This window comes from Ranitomeya variabilis, chromosome 6 (assembly GCF_051348905.1).
Source record: "Ranitomeya variabilis isolate aRanVar5 chromosome 6, aRanVar5.hap1, whole genome shotgun sequence".
NCBI classification, from domain to species: domain Eukaryota; kingdom Metazoa; phylum Chordata; class Amphibia; order Anura; family Dendrobatidae; genus Ranitomeya; species Ranitomeya variabilis.
Genome location: NC_135237.1, coordinates 445,063,194 through 445,081,789, shown reverse-complemented (window position 1 = coordinate 445,081,789; position 18,596 = coordinate 445,063,194). Strand labels below are relative to the sequence as shown.

The 18,596-nt window shown below is 49.7% G+C and overlaps 1 protein-coding gene across 1 annotated transcript in view; it reads left to right on the top strand.

The window, feature by feature from the left end:
- PRKDC (protein kinase, DNA-activated, catalytic subunit) overlaps positions 1 to 18,596 on the top strand; it is a 384,813-nt gene that overhangs the window by 253,310 nt on the left and 112,907 nt on the right. The window contains exons 57-60 of the mRNA XM_077270465.1: positions 968 to 1,178; positions 1,278 to 1,464; positions 1,581 to 1,793; positions 4,253 to 4,365. Of these exons, the coding sequence (XP_077126580.1) occupies positions 968 to 1,178; positions 1,278 to 1,464; positions 1,581 to 1,793; positions 4,253 to 4,365 (724 nt within the window). The remainder of the gene's footprint in view (positions 1 to 967; positions 1,179 to 1,277; positions 1,465 to 1,580; positions 1,794 to 4,252; positions 4,366 to 18,596) is intronic.

The window sequence follows — 18,596 nt, the reverse complement described above, 5'->3', positions numbered from 1 at the left end:
GACAAAAGTAGAGCTTGTTGGGCAAAGGCATCAACATAGAGTTTACAGGAGAAAAAAAGAGGCATTCAAAGAAAAGAACACGGTCCCTACAGTCAAACATGGCGGAGGTTCCCTGATGTTTTGGGGTTGCTTTGCTGCCTCTGGCACTGGACTGCTTGACCGTGCGCATGGTATTATGAAGTCTGAAGACTACCAACAAATTTTGCAGCATAATGTAGGGCCCAGTGTGAGAAAGCTGGGTCTCCCTCAGAGGTCATGGGTCTTCCAGCAGGAAAATGACCCAAAACACACTTCAAAAAGCACTAGAAAATGGTTTGAGAGAAAGCACTGGAGACTTCTAAGGTGGCCAGCAATGAGTCCAGACCTGAATCCCATAGAACACCTGTGGAGAGATCTAAAAATGGCAGTTTGGAGAAGGCACCCTTCAAATATCAGAGACCTGGAGCAGTTTGCCAAAGAAGAATGGTCTAAAATTCCAGCAGAGCATTGTAAGAAACTCATTGATGGTTACCGGAAGCGGTTGGTCGCAGTTATTTTGGCTAAAGGTTGTGCAACCAAGTATTAGGCTGAGGGGTGCCAATACTTTTGTCTGGCCCATTTTTGAAGTTTTGTGTGAAATGATCAATGTTTTGCTTTTTGCTTCATTCTCTTTTGTGTTTTTTCATTTAAGACAAATTAAATAAAGATAATAATACCAAAGAATTTGTGTTTGCAATCATTTTCAGGAAGAAACTGAGTATTATCTGACAGAATTTCAGAGGTGTGAATACTTTTGGCCATGACTGTATATTGCACTATGGTCACTTATATGTGTGTAGGTAAATAAATTATTACAACAAGCAAATTTTCTATGAAGACAGGTGAAACAATCCATAGAATGGTTAGTTTGCAGAGAAGTGCATTTTTTGCTTGGCTGCAGTGTTATAATCCGGTTTCTGATGCAATATATTTATACCTTTCATTATAGACTTATTGTCAGGAATTTCTGGGGTGATGAAACACGGTTGCCAACTGGCACAGTAGATCGAATGGTCGCTGTGCTGTCTTCCTTATACTCCACCAAAATTGAAAAGGACTTTCTAAGCCTGGCCACAAATCTGCTTTTAGAAATGACAAGTAAAAGCCCAGATTACGTCAGACAAATGTTTGAGCATCCACTTTCTGAGTGCGTGTTTCAGGTAAAATATTAAATTGTACCATTAGGTTTATAAATGTCGCGCATCCCATGTCTACATGTGTTACTAAAGGTTTATCAATGTACTTCTCCTCTCCTTTAGGACTATACTGTTGATTCCAACTGGCGCTACCGCAGTACTATCCTCACGCCTATGTTTGTGGAGACTCAAGCTTCTCAAGGATCTTACAGGTCAAGGACACAAAGTTTTCCAGAAGGGCAGGAACCCGAGGGCGGCCAACTAAGAGCCACTCAGCAGCACTATCAGTTCACGCCTACACAGAACATGGGTATGCTGGGGCCTTAATCTCAGTCTTTTGTGATATAACAAATATTTTATGTAATGACACTTTTGTCTAAGTGTTACTTGATTAACTACTCTTTCTTGCTTTTCTGTGGCCTCCAGGTGGCAGAAGTTCATTTAATTGGCTAACTGGAAGTACCATGGACACCATGGGCAGTTATTCCACTGACTCTTCAGAGTCCCTCTCTTCAGCATTACTCTTTACAAGTAAAAGGAATGGAAAAAGTCAGAGAGGACCATTTAAACCTTTAGGACCCAATTTTGGAAAACGGCGTCTAGGACTTCCAGGTGATGAAACAGACAGCAAAGCCAAAGGTGAGATATTTAAAGCATCAATTTATATACATATTCCAATGTTCTAGATTCATATTTTATTACCTGGTATTTAATATACTACATTACTTCAGGGACGTGCAGGGTCTTCTAGAGCAGAAGTTGTTCTGCATACTGGCTATAGATAAACCATATAGCAAAATAGGTCTTTTTAAAGAGGACCTTCAACCACTTTTTGTTGCATGTTAAATTGGCTACATCATAATAATGTGGCTGCAGAGCTGAATAAAATATGTTCCTTTTTATTTCTCCTTTCCATTGCATTGAGATAGTGGCTCCTACAGTTTAGGGCACCTAATGCACTAATTTGCCTTTCAAACAAGGGAGCGTTAATAGACTATTTTTCCTTTGTATGTATGACATTGCCCAATCATAAGAAGGCAGCATTTTTTTATGTGATCTGGTAAGACCAATGTGTTTAATTTTACCAAACAGAACTCCTCACTCACTCAGAACTCCTCACTCAGGGAATACTTTTCCAATACTTGGGATAGATCTAGAGTGTTAGGCCCCTTTCACACATCAGGTTTTTGCCGTCAGGCACAATCCGGCAAACTTTAAAAAAACGGATCCGGCAAAAGTTGCCGCCAGATCCGTTTTTTTGTCATAGACTTATATTAGCGCCGGATTGTGCCTGATGGCCTCACGTTTCATCCATTTTTTGCCAGATCCGTCCAAAATTAGTTTTCCGGCTGACGGAGAAAACGTACAGAGGAACGTTCTTTCTGTCCGGCGGAAAACCGCACAGTGACTGATCCGGCGGAAAACGCATGAAACGTGAGGTGAAATGACCGAATCCCGTGACATTATCCGTTTTTTACACAATTCATGCATTTTCCATTGTGGAATCTCTCTCTCTTCTCTCCTCCCCTCCCCTCCCCTCCCCTCCCCTCCCCTCCCCTCTCCTCTCCTCTCCTCTCCTCTCCTCTCCTCTCCTCTCCTCCCCTCCCCTCCCCTCCCCTCCCCTCTCCTCCCCTCCCCTCCCCCCTCCCCTCTCCTCTCCTCTCCTCTCCTCTCCTCTCCCCTCTCCTCTCCCCTCTCCTCTCCCCTCTCCCCTCCTCTCCCCTCCTCTCCTCTCCCCTCCCCTCCCTCTCCCCTCCCCTCCCTCTCCCCTCTCTGTCCTCTCCCCTCTCCCTCCCTTCTCTGTCCTCTCCCCTCTCCCTCCCCTCTCTGTCCTCTCCCCTCTCCCTCCTCTCTCTTCCTCTTCTCTCGCTCTCCTCTCTCTCTCTTTCTCTCTCTCTCCTGGAAAAGGAAGTCCAAATTCTATCCCTGGGTTATAAAAAAAAAAAAAAATGGATCCAGCAAAAAAAAGATCCATCGCATCAGTTTTTCACAATTTGCAACCGATCAGTTTTGTCCAAAATTAGCCGGATTGTGCCTGACTGCTAAAAACTGATGTGTGAAACAGGCCTTATATGTGACAAACGTTGCTTGCATGCTGCAGCTCTCCTCTCCCAGTTATGACAACATCGGGAGTGGAGAGCTGCATCATGCAAGCAGCAATTGTCATATACAATTCTATGGATCTTATGCCATGTATCGGGATCGTAATAGACATTACAATGCTGCTCTCTTCTTCTGGCGTGGTAATATCAGTAAGCATAAGGAGATCTTACTGTGATAAGTTTAGGCTCAGCAGTCTTACCAGACCACAATGAAAAAGCCGGTTCTAACCTTCTCGGTGAGCATGTTTTATTTCATTACTTCTTCGGACCTTGATTTCTTACAATGGAGCAACATCATACAGGGGAAGAAGTAAATGTCCCAGAAAAATCTTTATTAACACCCGCCCCCTTGGTTGAAGGTGAAATTGGCATATTAGGCGCACTAAAATTGAGAAACCAATCTCTCCTCAATAAAGAGGAGAAATGAAAAAAGAAAATTGTTTTCATCACCTTTTCAGTCACTTTCTCTTGAGATAGGCAGTTGAACATGAAATAATTGTCGTCTTCACCACATTTTTTTTTTTTTTTTTTTTTTTTTTTAACATTTATCTATTCTGTTCTGAATTTCTGCATGGATTTCTTTTTGACTGTTGGGTCCACATAATTGTGATGATCTTAATGCAAGTTACTAGTCCATTGTGTTTATGATCTAATTTTGTTTGTTACATTAGACCTATCTGATAAATATTAAACTTGCATATGCTATTAAACAACACTCAAGCTTTTTTTCTTAGAATTCCTTTTTACTTATTGTGGAATGCAAGTATTTAGGAAATCAGACACTTGAAGTGCATTGAAAAGTCCTCTGTGAATGCATTTGATATTTCCCAAATCTGGACCTTATTGTTCATACTTTATAACCACGATCAGATGTGATTAGCATCTTCCTTGTATTTTTTTACTATGTTTGGTTTTAAATCATGCTGATTCTTTAGTATTTTTTTTCCTGAACCCTATTGATCTACTCTTAATATAATTTTATATACTATGTTCCAGGCATTGAAGAAAGGTCAGATATTTTGAGATTGCGCAGACGTTTCTTAAAAGATCAAGAGAAGCTCAGTATTATCTATGCCAGAAAAGGAGTAGCTGAACAGAAACGAGAAAAGGTTTGATGACTTATTTTTTAATGTATTAAATCTAGTGACCTGTAAACTATACTTTTTCAGTTTTATATGATTTTATTTTCTCGTATTCTTTATCATATACATAGAAATCTCTCATCCATGCCATTGAGGGACATGGGACAAAGGTTTACAGCTGAGGACACTAAGTAGTTAAAGGGAACCTGTCATACCCCCCCCCCCCCCCTCCCAGGCGTTTGTAACTAAAAGAGCCACCTTGTGCTGCACTAATGCTGCATTCTGAGAAGGTGGCTCCTTTAGTTCTGGTTCCTGGCACTGCTGAAATAATCGTTTTTGAAATTTGTCCCTCATACCTCGAAATCGCCATGGGGACAAGTCTTTCCCCCCTAATCCAGACGCACCACAGCTGTCACTCATGGCCTCTAGTGCTGCACAAGGTGCTCTTTTAGGATGCTTTCACAGTAGCGTCGGTACGGGGCTGTCGCGCTGCGTCGGCCCGACGTACCGATGCATACTGTGAAAAAAAATGCCCGACGTTGGCAGCGGAAGCAGTCTTAAGACGCTTCCGCTGCTTCATTGTAAGGTCCGGGGAGGAGGGGGCCAAGTTTCAGCCGCGCATGCGCGGTTGAAAATGGCGGTCCCGAAGCACAAAAAAACATTACATGTAACTTTTTTGTGGCAGCAGTGCGCCAAAACACGACGCAACCGTCGCACGACGGTTGCGACGTGTGGCAATACGTTGCAATGCGTCGGTAATGTTAGTCTATGGGGAAAAAACGCATCCTGCAGACAACTTTGCAGGATGCGTTTTTCCTCCTAAACAACGCATTGCGACGTGCAGCCAAAAATGCTAGTGTGAAAGTAGCCTTAGTTACAAACGCCTGGGGGGTGACAGGTTCCCTTTAAGTATTTGCTCCTTTCACCAGCTATAATCCTCCTGCAGTCACTGAGCTAATCCGTTTTAGGCTCAAATGCTGGTCTGTGGATGAGGCTTCAAAAGATGCTTGTGTGTCTTTCCCCATTACGGGCTCTTACTTTTTTGGTGAGCAACTGGATGGAAACCTCTCTGAAGCAACATAGGGGAAGAGTACCCACCTTCCTCAAAGCTAGCCCTTAGAGGAGGCCCAGAACACATGTATGCTCCTTGTACCACTTCTCCAGCCCACATTGCATTTACAAGACACAAGAAGCTCAGGAACGGAATAAGAGACCCAATGCCGTTTTCTCTCTCCTGGTTACTTTCATTTCTTCAGGATAGATTGGATTCAATAATGAGTTTAAGCTCTCTTAAAGGGAACCTGTCACCCCCGAAAATGGAAGATAAGCTAAGCCCACCAGCATCAGGGGCATATCTACAGCATTCTGGCACTTAAGGTACCTTCACATTAAGCGACGCTGCAGCGATAGCGACAACGATGCCGATCGCTGCAGTGTCGCTGTTTGATCGCTGGAGAGCTGTCACACAGACCGCTCTCCAGCAACCAACGATGCCGAGGTCCCTGGGTAACCAGGGTAAACATCGGGTTACTAAGCGCAGGGCCGCGCTTAGTAACCCGATGTTTACCCTGGTTACCACCGTAAAATGTAAAAAAACCCAAACAGTACATACATTCGCGTCCCCCGGCGTCCGCTTCCTGCACTGACTGAGCGCCGGCCCTAACAGCAGAGCGGTGACGTCACCGCTGTGCTGTACTTTCACTTTAAGGCGCTCAGTCAGTGTGGGAAGCGGACGCCGGGGGACGCGAATGTAAGTATGTACTGTTTTTTTTTTTTTTACATTTTACACTGGTAACCAGGGTAAACATCGGGTTACTAAGCGCGGCCCTGCGCTTAGTAACCCGATGTTTACCCTGGTTACCAGTGTAAAACATCGCTGGCATCGTTGCTTTTGGTGTCAAACACGACGATACACGCCGGTCTGACGACCAAATAAAGTTCTGAACTTTGTTCAACGACCAGCGATATCACAGCAGGATCCTGATCGCTGCTGCGTGTCAAACTAAACGATATCACTATCCAGGACGCTGCAACGTCACGGATCGCTAGCGATATCGTTTAGTGTGAAGGTACCTTTAGTTTTTTTTTTCCAGCACTTGCTGGACTCCAAGTTTCCCATTCATACTTTCTTGCAGGCACTTTGCCTGGGGACCTCAATCTTTTTTTCTTGAGCCTCTCCGCAGCATCTCCTTACACCTACTCTCTTGGGAGGTGGCGTTTTTAGTTGCTTTCACCTCCATCAGGCAAATTTTGGAACTTTAAGCCTTGTCTTCTAATTCCGACCGATTTTCACAGGGTTCTGTTAGGACAGAGTAGTCCTTAGACCAGTCCTTTAATTCTTGCCAAAAGTGTTTTTTTACATTCCATCTAAATAATGCCATTATGATGCATTTATTTTGAACCCTTTCATCTCACCCAAGGGCGAAAGCCCTCCATACTTTAGATGTGATCTGCGTGTCTTTCTTTCTTTCCGGTGTGCAGATTCCCTTACTTCCTTAGGTCGCCAAGCGTAGCCTGGAAGGAGCCAAGACCACCATGGTCAATTGGACTCAATTGACAATTAATGAGCCCTGCCACTCAAAGGGCAAGATGTCTCTCTTCCTTGTGATGGCCCATTTTATCAGAGCAATGGGGGCATCATGGGCCTTTCATCAAATGGACACTGTCCCACATATGTGTAATGTGTCCACTCAGTCATCTCCTCACATCTTTGCCAAATTTTACATGTTGCATACATTTGCATCTGCTGATGCTGCTATAGGACTCAGGGTCCCGCAAACAGCAGTTCAATAGACAAAACCACCTTCTCCATTGTTGTCCCACTACTAGGAATTGCTTTGGAACATCTTATGACCCTGGCTCTCCAAATGGCACTGATGAAAAAATTGGCCTTTTCTCCTACGCCTCATTGGGGGACACACGACCATGGGTGTTATGCTGCTGCCACTAGGAGGACACTAAGTAAACAGAAAGATTAACTCCTCCTCTGCAGTATACACCCCTTCACTGGATACAATTTCAACCAGTTCTTGCTTAGTGTCTGTAGGAGGCACTTGGGTCTGTTTTCAGGCCCCAACTTTCTTATTTTAATTTTTATTTTAAAGCTTTTAGTTTTCTGTAAATTTTTAATTTTTTACTTAACGGAGTGAAGGGGGCGACGGGTTCCTTTTTTAATAGGGTCCGCTCTCCCCCGAACCATCAACAGGCGAGCACGGCGAGTATACCTCCCCGTCCCTCTCCTGCGACGTATGGGGCATGCCTAATCTACGCTGGGGCGACGGTTCCTATACGGTCCCGCTCTCCCCCCTGTAAGATGGCGAGCACATGGAGTATACCTCTTATGTGCATCTCCCGGGCTCCACCGCACTCAAGCCCTCATCTTGGCGTCTCGTAGTCCCCACAGTAGCCGTAAGCCCCCTGTGGCAGGCGCAGAAGAACCCTGCAAAATCTCCATGCGGCAGGCACAGCTGTAAGTCCCCTGAGAAGGCAAGCATGCTTCAGGAGGCTCTCCGTCCCCCGACACAGGGAGGATCGATTGAGCTGGAGGTGGTCCCTCCTTCGGTGAGTACTATCTTCCTCACGCTACCGGCGTGGGAAGAAGCGGTCCGGGTCCCTGGGGAGAGGTACCGCTGGCTAGATGCCAGCGACGATCGTTAGGCGCGGCGTCGCGGCCGCCAGAGCGCTTCGCCGGCCGGCTCCACTAATTTAGTCCCCGGCTTCTCCAGCCGGACTAGGCCGCAGTTCAAAAACCCCGCCCACGCCGGAGCCCCGCCCACTGTTCAGGCGCTTCTCGTTTTGTATGAGAAGAGCCCTGCAAATCTCGGGCGCCATCTTGGGACTCCACTGCTGCAGGGAAATACAGCCGAAAACGCTACCTCCCTCTCTTCCTCCCTGGGGACACCAGTTCAGGACCGTGGGTAAGCTGCTCCGCTACATAGGGAAAAGCTTAACCCCTTCCCTGCTCACATAACTGCTACTGCGGTTTATCGGAGATAGACATTCACTATGTCTCAATCTATGGACGCAAAAAAAAAAAAAAGGGACAAAAAGCACACTGTATTTTTTACCATTTGTGCCACTTGCAAGTCTGCTTTGCCAAGTGCCCACAGTACCCCCTTGTGCCAGAACTGTGACCTGGCCAGTGCGCAGCCGCCTTCTGCCGCCACTTCCTATGTCGTCTCCTGAGTGGGCCGCACACGTTCAGTGGAATCCTTGGTCAAGGCATTGGACTCTTTCCGTGGGTCCTCCTTAAACCAGAATTCACCTCTGCCAGCTGCGACGGAATCTGGTAACGGCGCGGGGCTGTCCGACCACAGGGGGCGCACCGTTGTACGGGACTCCCGGGGTTCCAGGAAAAGGACCCTTTCCCCATCTCCCGTACACGCTCGGGCTTCAGCTTCTGCAAGCTCATCTTCTCACTCCCCCTCCCCTGAGGGTCGTAGCGTACAGGGCTCAATATATGAGTCGGAGGAATCTTTAACCCAAGACTCCTCTATTGGTCAGGCATTAATGGTGGACGATGAATCTGCTTCCTCTCAGGAAAACGCGTCCAAAAGATATTTGCTAATCACCCTGAGTTTCAGGATATTATCCAAAACACAGGGAGCACCCAGAAAAGCGCTTTACGGCTCAAAAAGCCACGGAAGCTAAATATCCTTTCTCAAGGGATCTGGTGAAGGGCTTATTTCTTTCTCCTTCTGGATCCTGCCGTGTCGCGGCTTGCATCCAAAACAATCTTCTCTCTGTCAGACGATTCATCAGTCAAAAACCCTTCTGACCGCCAGATTGATTATTTGGCTCGCTCAGTCTTTGAAGTCTCAGGAGCAGCCCTCCTTCCATCCTTTGCAGCTACCTGGGTAGCTAAGGCAATGGTGGCCTGGGCTGAGGTGTTGACCTTTACCGTCCACGGCAGTAATCTTCCCCCAGAGACGGCCAGACTAGCTAACCAGTTAGCTCAGGCCAGAGATTTTGTTGTTAGCGCCTCCATAGATGCAGCTAATTGCGCAGCGCAAGCGGCTGCTAACGCAATTTCCATCGGGGGGGCCCTATGGCTCCGCGATTGGTGAGCAGACTCTGCTTCCAAAAAAGTCGCTGACCTCTCTTCCTTACCAAGCGGGTCGTTTATTTGGGGGAAAACCTAGACCAAATCATTTCTGACGCTACGGAGAAAAGAAAAAAAAAAAAAAAAGTGAATTTCTTCCCCAGCAAAAACCGGCCCGGCCCTTTCGGAATCAGCAGCAGTTTCGATTCCGGTCATTTCGTAACAACTCCAGTTTGTCGTCCTCTTCCCCTGGTTCGGGACGTCGGGACAACAGAACTTCCCAGGTCTCATACAGACCAAACCGTTCCTGGAAACCCGGACCCAGGCCGTCTGCCCCTGAGCCGTCCGCATCCCTTAAACCTTCTCAATGACTCGTTGGCGTGTCCGGCGGACACCGACAAAGTAGGCTGACGCCTTCTTTTGTTCCGTCAACAGTGGCTCTCGGTCGTTCACAACGAGTGGGTCAGAGAGCTCGTGTCTTCCAGATACAAAATCGAGTTTTTTTTCACGCCATACAGGCGCTTCAAAAGGACTGTGTCATCACTCCAGTCCCTCGAGACCAAAGGTTCACGGGGTTTTACTCCAACCTTTTCGTGGTCCTAAAGAAGGACGGGACTCTACGGCCCATACTGGATCTCAAACTGCTAAAACAAATTCGTACGGGTCCGACACTTCAGGATGGACTCCCTCCGTTCCGTTGTCGTGTCCCTAGAAAAAGGAGAGTTCCTTGCATCCATAGACATCAAAGATGCCTATCTACACATCCCAATTTTTCCCTCTCATCAGCAGTTCCTGCTCTTCGCAGCCCAAGAAGAACACTTCCAGTTTGTGGCCTTGCCCTTCGGACTTGCCACCGCCCCCAGAGTCTTCACAAAGGTCATGGCGGCTGTCATGGCCATTGTTCACGCTCGGGGAGTGGTAGTCCTGCCATATCTGGACGACCTATTAATCAAAGGTCCGTCCCAGTCTGCCTGCGAGGAGTCGGTGAGCATCACCGTGGATTCTCTTTCTCGCCTGGGTTGTAAGATCAACTTCGAGAAATCATCTCCAGTGCCGGCCCAGCAAATCTGCTTCCTGGGCATGATTTTGAACTCTTCCCGCGGGCTGGTCATTCTCCCTCCAGAGAAGGTTCTATCCTTACAACAGGGAGCGCGCAGGCTCTTCCGCCCAGTCCCTCACTCCATTCGCTTTGCGATGCGCATCCTCGGGAAAATGGTTGCGGCGATGGAAGCCATTCTTTTTGCGCAGTGCCATCCCCGTCCCTTGCAACAGGCGCTCCTTTTAGCCTGGCACAGAAGCCCGGTTTCTCTCGACCGTCGCTTTCATCTACCCCCACAGGTCAGGCAGACCCTCAGGTGGTGGACACTACAGTCTTCCTTGAACCAAGGGAAATCCTTTCTTCCTGTGCGCTGGTTAGTGGTGACTACTGATGCCAGCCTTTTTGGCTGGGGTGCAGTTTTTATTCACCACACGGCACAGGGTCGTTGGTCCACGAGAGAGCCACGTCTCCCAATCAATATCCTGGAAATTTGAGCGATCATTCTCGCTTTACACAACTTTCACCACCTTCTCGCAGGTCATCCCATCAGAATTCAATCTGACAACGCCACAGCCGTGGCGTACATCAACCCACAAGGGGGAACCTGCAGCAGAGCAGCCATGCGCGAAGTCTCCCACATCCTGCGCTTGGCAGAGACCAATCACTCGCTCATATCGGCGATCCACATACCGGGCGTGGAGAATTGGGAAGCTGACTTCCTCAGTCGCTAAAGTCTTGCTTCGGGCGAGTGGTCCCTCCATCCGGAAGTCTTCCAGCAGATTTGCCTTCGCTGGCTGACGCCGGATGTGGATCTCATGACCTTGAGGTTCAACAACCAGGTTCCCCAGTTCATTGCCCGTTCCCACGATCCTCGCGCCATCGGGGCAGATGCCCTGGTTCTGTCGTGGCATCCGTTCCAGCTGCCATACATTTTTCCGCCCCTTCCTCTGCTTCCGAGAGTCATCAAAAAGATCAGAGCAGAGGGGAGACCGGTGATTCTCGTCGCGCCCGACTGGCCGCGCCGAGCATGGTACGCGGAACTCGTCCAAATGGTCGCCGACACCCCCTGGCGCCTTCCAGATCGCACGGACCTTCTCTTCCAGGGCCCGATTTGCCACCAGAACTCTGGGGCCCTGTCTTTGACGGCGTGGCCGTTGAATCCTGGATTTTAGCCCAAGCCGGATTCTCTCCGGGGGTTTCTTCTACCATGATTCGCGCTAGGAATCCTGTATCCATGCGCATTTATCATCGCACCTGGCGTATCTTCTTTTCATAGTGCAATACCCATGGACGTTTGCCCTTAGTCTTTTCCATTCCGTCCATTCTGGAGTTTCTCCAATCAAGTTTAGAGTCAGGCCTTGCCCTAAGCTCGCTCAAGGGACAAGTGTCCGCCTTGTCTGTTCTATTCCAACGAAGGATCGCTTCCAGACTGCCGGTTAAGACGTTCATCCAAGGAGTCTCCCGGGTGGTCCCTCCTTATAGAATGCCTTTGGCGTCATGGGATCTTAACTTGGTTCTCGGAGTTCTTCAGGAAGCCTCTTTCGAACCATTGCAGGACATCTCTCTCACCCTCCTCTCATCGAAGGTGGTCTTTCTAGTGGCAATTACGTCAATTAGGAGAGTTTCTGAGTTGGCGGCTCTCTTGCCGACCCCCCCCCCCCCTTTTCTGAATTTTCACCCAGACAAGGTGGTTTTGAGAACCTCTCCCGAGGACATTGTCTTGCCGTCTTTCTGTCCTGCACCTACTCATTGTATCGAGAAAGCTCTCCATACTCTGGATCTGGTTAGAGCTCTTCAGAGGTTCATATCTTGCACGGCTCACTTTCGTAAGTCGGATGTCCTCTTCGTGCTTCCGGAGGGACATAGGAAGGGTCTACCTGCCTCAAAGGCCACTCTAGCCAAGTAGATTTGTTCCGCTATTCAGGAATCCTATCGTGTCAGGAACACTCCTGTCCCAGCTGGGATTAAGGCGCATTCCACCCGGTCGGTCGGTGCTTCTTGGGCCATTCGGCACCAGGCGTCCGCACATCAGCTTGTAAAGCTACGACTTGGTCCAGTCTGCATACTTTCACGAAGCACTACCTCATCCATACTCAGGCTTCGGCAGACGCTGCCCTCGGCAGGCGCATTCTGCACACAACGGTACCTCAGTAAGCTGGTGGTACATGGGGTATTAGCATATTGCTCCCCACCCAGGGACTGCTTTTGTACGTCCCATGGTCCTGTGTCCCCCAATGAGGCGTAGGAGAAAAGGAGATTTTTGTGTACTCACCGTAAAATCTTTTTCTCCGAGCCACTCATTGGGGGACACAGCACCCACCCTGTTAGCCTGTTTTGGCTTGTTGTTACTTCTTTGGTTTTGACATAGTTTGTCTTTGTTCATGCTCCTACTGCTTTACTACCGAACTGGTTGAAATTGTATCCAGTGAAGGGGTGTATACTGCAGAGGAGGAGTTAATCTTTCTGTTTACTTAGTGTCCTCCTAGTGGCAGCAGCATAACACCCATGGTCCTGTGTCCCCCAATGAGTGGCTCGGAGAAAAAGATTTTACGGTGAGTACACAAAAATCTCCTTTTCTCCTACGCCTCATTGGGGGACACAGGACCATGGGTGTTATGCTGCTGCCACTAGGAGGACACTAAGTAAACAGAAAGATTAACTCCTCCTCTGCAGTATACACCCCTTCACTGGATACAATTTCAATCAGTTCTTGCTTAGTGTCTGTAGGAGGCACTTGGGTCTGTTTTCAGGCCCCAACTTTCTTATTTTAATTTTTATTTTAAAGTTTTTAGTTTTCTGTAAATTTTAAATTTTTTACTTAACGGAGTGAAGGGGGCGACGGGTTCCTTTTTTAATAGGGTCCGCTCTCCCCCGAACCATCAACAGGCGAGCACGGCGAGTATACCTCCCCGTCCCTCTCCTGCGACGTATGGGGCACGCCTAATCTACGCTAGGGCAACGGTTCCTATACGGTCCCGCTCTCCCCCCTGTAAGATGGCGAGCACATGGAGTATACCTCTTATGTGCATCTCCCGGGCTCCACCGCACTCAAGCCCTCATCTTGGCGTCTCGTAGTCCCCACAGTAGCCGTAAGCCCCCTGTGGCAGGCGCAGAAGAACCCTGCAAAATCTCCATGCGGCAGGCACAGCTGTAAGTCCCCTGAGAAGGCAAGCATGCTTCAGGAGGCTCTCCGTCCCCCGACACAGGGAGGATCGATTGAGCTGGCGGTGGTCCCTCCTTCGGTGAGTACTATCTTCCTCACGCTGCCGGCGTGGGAAGAAGCGGTCCGGGTCCCTGGGGAGAGGTACCGCTGGCTAGATGCCAGCGACGATCGTTAGGCGCGGCGTCGCGGCCGCCAGAGCGCTTCGCCGGCCGTCTCCACTAATTTAGTCCCCAGCTTCTCCAGCCGGACTAGGCCGCAGTTCAAAAACCCCGCCCATGCCGGAGCCCCGCCCACTGTTCAGGCGCTTCTCGTTTTGAATGAGAAGAGCCCTGCAAATCTCGGGCGCCATCTTGGGACTCCACTGCTACAGGGAAATACAGCCGAAAACGCTACCTCCCTCTCTTCCTCCCTGGGGACACCAGTTCAGGACCGTGGGTAAGCTGCTCCGCTACATAGGGAAAAGCTTAACCCCTTCCCTGCTCACATAACTGCTACTGCGGTTTATCGGAGATAGACATTCACTATGTCTCAATCTACGGACGCAAAAAAGGGGACAAAAAGCACACTGTATTTTTTACCATTTGTGCCACTTGCAAGTCTGCTTTGCCAAGTGCCCACAGTACCCCCTTGTGCCAGAACTGTGACCTGGCCAGTGCGCAGCCGCCTTCTGCCGCCACTTCCTATGTCGTCTCCTGAGTGGGCCGCGCACGTTCAGTGGAATCCTTGGTCAAGGCATTGGACTCTTTCCGTGGGTCCTCCTTAAACCAGAATTCACCTCCGTCGGCTGCGACGGAATCTGGTAACGGCGCGGGGCTGTCCGACCACAGGGGGCGCACCGTTGTACGGGACTCCCGGGGTTCCAGGAAAAGGACCCTTTCCCCATCTCCCGTACACGCTCGAGCTTCAGCTTCTGCAAGCTCATCTTCTCGCTCCCCCTCCCCTGAGGGTCGTAGCGCACAGGGCTCAGTATATGAGTCGGAGGAATCTTTAACCCAAGACTCCTCTATTGGTCAGGCATTAATGGTGGACGATGAATCTGCTTCCTCTCAGGAAAACGCGTCCAAAAGATATTTGCTAATCACCCTGAGTTTCAGGATATTATCCAAAACACAGGGAGCACCCAGAAAAGCCCTTTACGGCTCAAAAAGCCACGGAAGCTAAATATCCTTTCTCAAGGGATCTGGTGAAGAGCTTACTGCTCTCTCCTTCTGGATCCTGCCGTGTCGCGGCTTGCATCCAAAACAATCTTCTCTCTGTCAGACGATTCATCAGTCAAAAACCCTTCTGACCGCCAGATTGATTATTTGGCTCGCTCAGTCTTTGAAGTCTCAGGAGCAGCCCTCCTTCCATCCTTTGCAGCTACCTGGGTAGCTAAGGCAATGGTGGCCTGGGCTGAGGTGTTGACCTTTACCGTCCACGGCAGTAATCTTCCCCCAGAGACGGCCAGACTAGCTAACCAGTTAGCTCAGGCCGGAGATTTTGTTGTTAGTGCCTCCATAGATGTGGCTAATTGCGCAGCGCAAGCGGCTGCTAACACAATTTCCATCGTGGGGGCCCTATGGCTCCGCGATTGGTGAGCAGACTCTGCTTCCAAAAAGTCGCTGACCTCTCTTCCTTACCAAGCGGGCCGTTTATTTGGGGGAAAACCTAGACCAAATAATTTCTGACGCTACGGAGAAAAGAAAAAAAAAAAAAAAAAGTGAATTTCTTCCCCAGCAAAAACCGGCCCGGCCCTTTCGGAATCAGCAGCAGTTTCGATTCCGGTCATTTCGTAACAACTCCAGTTTGTCGTCCTCTTCCCCTGGTTCGGGACGTCGGGACAACAGAACTTCCCAGGTCTCATACAAACCAAACCGTTCCTGGAAACCCGGACCCAGGCCGTCTGCCCCTGAGCCGTCCGCATCCCTTAAACCTTCTCAATGACTCGTTGGCGTGTCCGGCGGACACCGACAAAGTAGGCTGACGCCTTCTTTTGTTCCGTCAACAGTGGCTCTCGGTCGTTCACGACCAGTGGGTCAGAGAGCTCGTGTCTTCCGGTTACAAAATCGAGTTTTCCTTCACGCCATACAGGCGCTTCAAAAGGACGGTGTCATCACTCCAGTCCTTCGAGACCAAGGGTTCACGGGGTTTTACTCCAACCTTTTCGTGGTCCCAAAGAAGGACGGGACTCTACGGCCCATACTGGATCTCAAACTGCTAAAACAAATTCGTACGGGTCCGACACTTCAGGATGGACTCCCTCCGTTCCGTTGTCGCGTCCCTGGAAAAAGGAGAGTTCCTTGCATCCATAGACATCAAAGATGCCTATCTACACATCCCAATTTTTCCCTCTCATCAGCAGTTCCTGCTCTTCGCAGCCCAAGAAGTACACTTCCAGTTTGTGGCCTTGCCCTTCGGACTTGCCACCGCCCCCAGAGTCTTCACAAAGGTCATGGCGGCTGTCATGGCCATTGTTCACGCTCGGGGAGTGGTAGTCCTGCCATATCTGGACGACCTATTAATCAAAGGTCCGTCCCAGTCTGCCTGCGAGGAGTCGGTGAGCATCACCGTGGATTCTCTTTCTCGCCTGGGTTGTAAGATCAACTTCGAGAAATCATCTCCAGTGCCGGCCCAGCAAATCTGCTTCCTGGGCATGATTTTGAACTCTTCCCGCGGGCTGGTCATTCTCCCTCCAGAGAAGGTTCTATCCTTACAACAGGGAGCGCGCAGGCTCTTCCGCCCAGTCCCTCACTCCATTCGCTTTGCGATGCGCATCCTCGGGAAAATGGTTGCGGCGATGGAAGCCATTCTGTTTGCGCAGTGCCATCCCCGTCCCTTGCAACAGGCGCTCCTTTTAGCTTGGGACAGAAGCCCGGTTTCTCTCGACCGTCGCTTTCATCTACCCCCACAGGTCAGGCAGACCCTCAGGTGGTGGACACTACAGTCTTCCTTGAACCAAGGGAAATCCTTTCTTCCTGTGCGCTGGATAGTGGTGACTACCGATGCCAGCCTTTTTGGCTGGGGTGCAGTTTTTATTCACCACACGGCAGAGGGTCATTGGTCCACGAGAGAGTCCCGTCTCCCAATCAATATCCTGGAAATTTGAGCGATCATTCTCGCTTTACACAACTTTCACCACCTTCTCGCAGGTCATCCTATCAGAATTCAATCCGACAACGCCACAGCCGTGGCGTACATCAACCCACAAGGGGGAACCTGCAGCAGAGCAGCCATGCGCGAAGTCTCCCACATCCTGCGCTTGGCAGAGACCAATCACTCGCTCATATCGGCGATCCACATACCGGGCGTGGAGAATTGGGAAGCGGACTTCCTCAGTCGCCAAAGTCTTGCTTCGGGCGAGTGGTCCCTCCATCCGGAAGTCTTCCAGCAGATTTGCCTTCGCTGGCTGACGCCGGATGTGGATCTCATGACCTTGAGGTTCAACAACCAGGGTTCCCCAGTTCATTGCCCGTTCCCACGATCCTCGCGCCATCGGGGCAGATGCCCTGGTTCTGTCGTGGCATCCTTTCCAGCTGCCATACATTTTTCCGCCCCTTCCTCTGCTTCCGAGAGTCATCAAAAAGATCAGAGCAGAGGGGAGACCGGTGATTCTCGTCGCGCCCGACTGGGCGCGCCGAGCATGGTACGCGGAACTCGTCCAAATGGTCGCCGACACCCCCTGGCGCCTTCCAGATCGCACGGACCTTCTCTTCCAGGGCCCGATTTGCCACCAGAACTCTGGGGCCCTGTCTTTGACGGCGTGGCCGTCGAATCCTGGTTTTTAGCCCAAGCCGGAGTCTCTCCGGGGGTTTCTTCTACCATGATTCGCGCTAGGAAACCTGTATCCATGCGCATTTATCATCGCACCTGGCGTATCTTCTTTTCATAGTGCAATACCCATGGACGTTTGCCCTTAGTCTTTTCCATTCCGTCCATTCTGGAGTTTCTCCAATCAAGTTTAGAGTCAGGCCTTGCCCTAAGCTCGCTCAAGGGACAAGTGTCCGCCTTGTCTGTTCTATTCCAAGGAAGGATCGCTTCCAGACTGCCGGTTAAGACGTTCATCCAAGGAGTCTCCCGGGTGGTCCCTCCTTATAGAATGCCTTTGGCGTCATGGGATCTTAACTTGGTTCTCGGAGTTCTTCAGGAGGCCTCTTTCGAACCATTGCAGGACATCTCTCACCCTCCTCTCATCGAAGGTGGTCTTTCTAGTGGCAATTACGTCAATTAGGAGAGTTTCTGAGTTGGCGGCTCTCTCTTGCCGACCCCCCCCCCCCCCTTTTCTGAATTTTCACCCAGACAAGGTGGTTTTGAGAACCTCTCCCGAGGACATTGTCTTGCCGTCTTTCTGTCCTGCACCTACTCATTGTATCGAGAAAGCTCTCCATACTCTGGATCTGGTTAGAGCTCTTCGGAGGTGCATATCTCGCACGGCTCCCTTCTGTAAGTCATATGTCCTCTTCGTGCTTCCGGAGGGACATAGGGAGGGTCTACCTGCCTCAAAGGCCACTCTAGCCAAGTAGATTTGTTCCGCTATTCAGGAATCCTATCGTGTCAGGAACACTCCTGTCCCAGCTGGGATTAAGGCGCATTCCACCCGGTCGGTCGGTGCTTCTTGGGCCATTCGGTACCAGGCGTCCGCACATCAGCTTGTAAAGCTACGACTTGGTCCAGTCTGCATACTTTCACGAAGCACTACCTCATCCATACTCAGGCTTCGGCAGACGCTGCCCTCGGCAGGCGCATTCTGCACACAACGGTACCTCAGTAAGCTAGTGGTACATGGGGTATTAGCATATTGCTCCTCACCCAGGGACTGCTTTTGTACGTCCCATGGTCCTGTGTCCCCCAATGAGGCGTAGGAGAAAAGGAGATTTTTGTGTACTCACCGTAAAATCTTTTTCTCCGAGCCACTCATTGGGGGACACAGCACCCACCCTGTTAGCCTGTTTTGGCTTGTTGTTACTTCTTTGGTTTTGACATAGTTTGTCTTGATTCATGCTCCTACTGCTTTACTACCGAACTGGTTGAAATTGTAT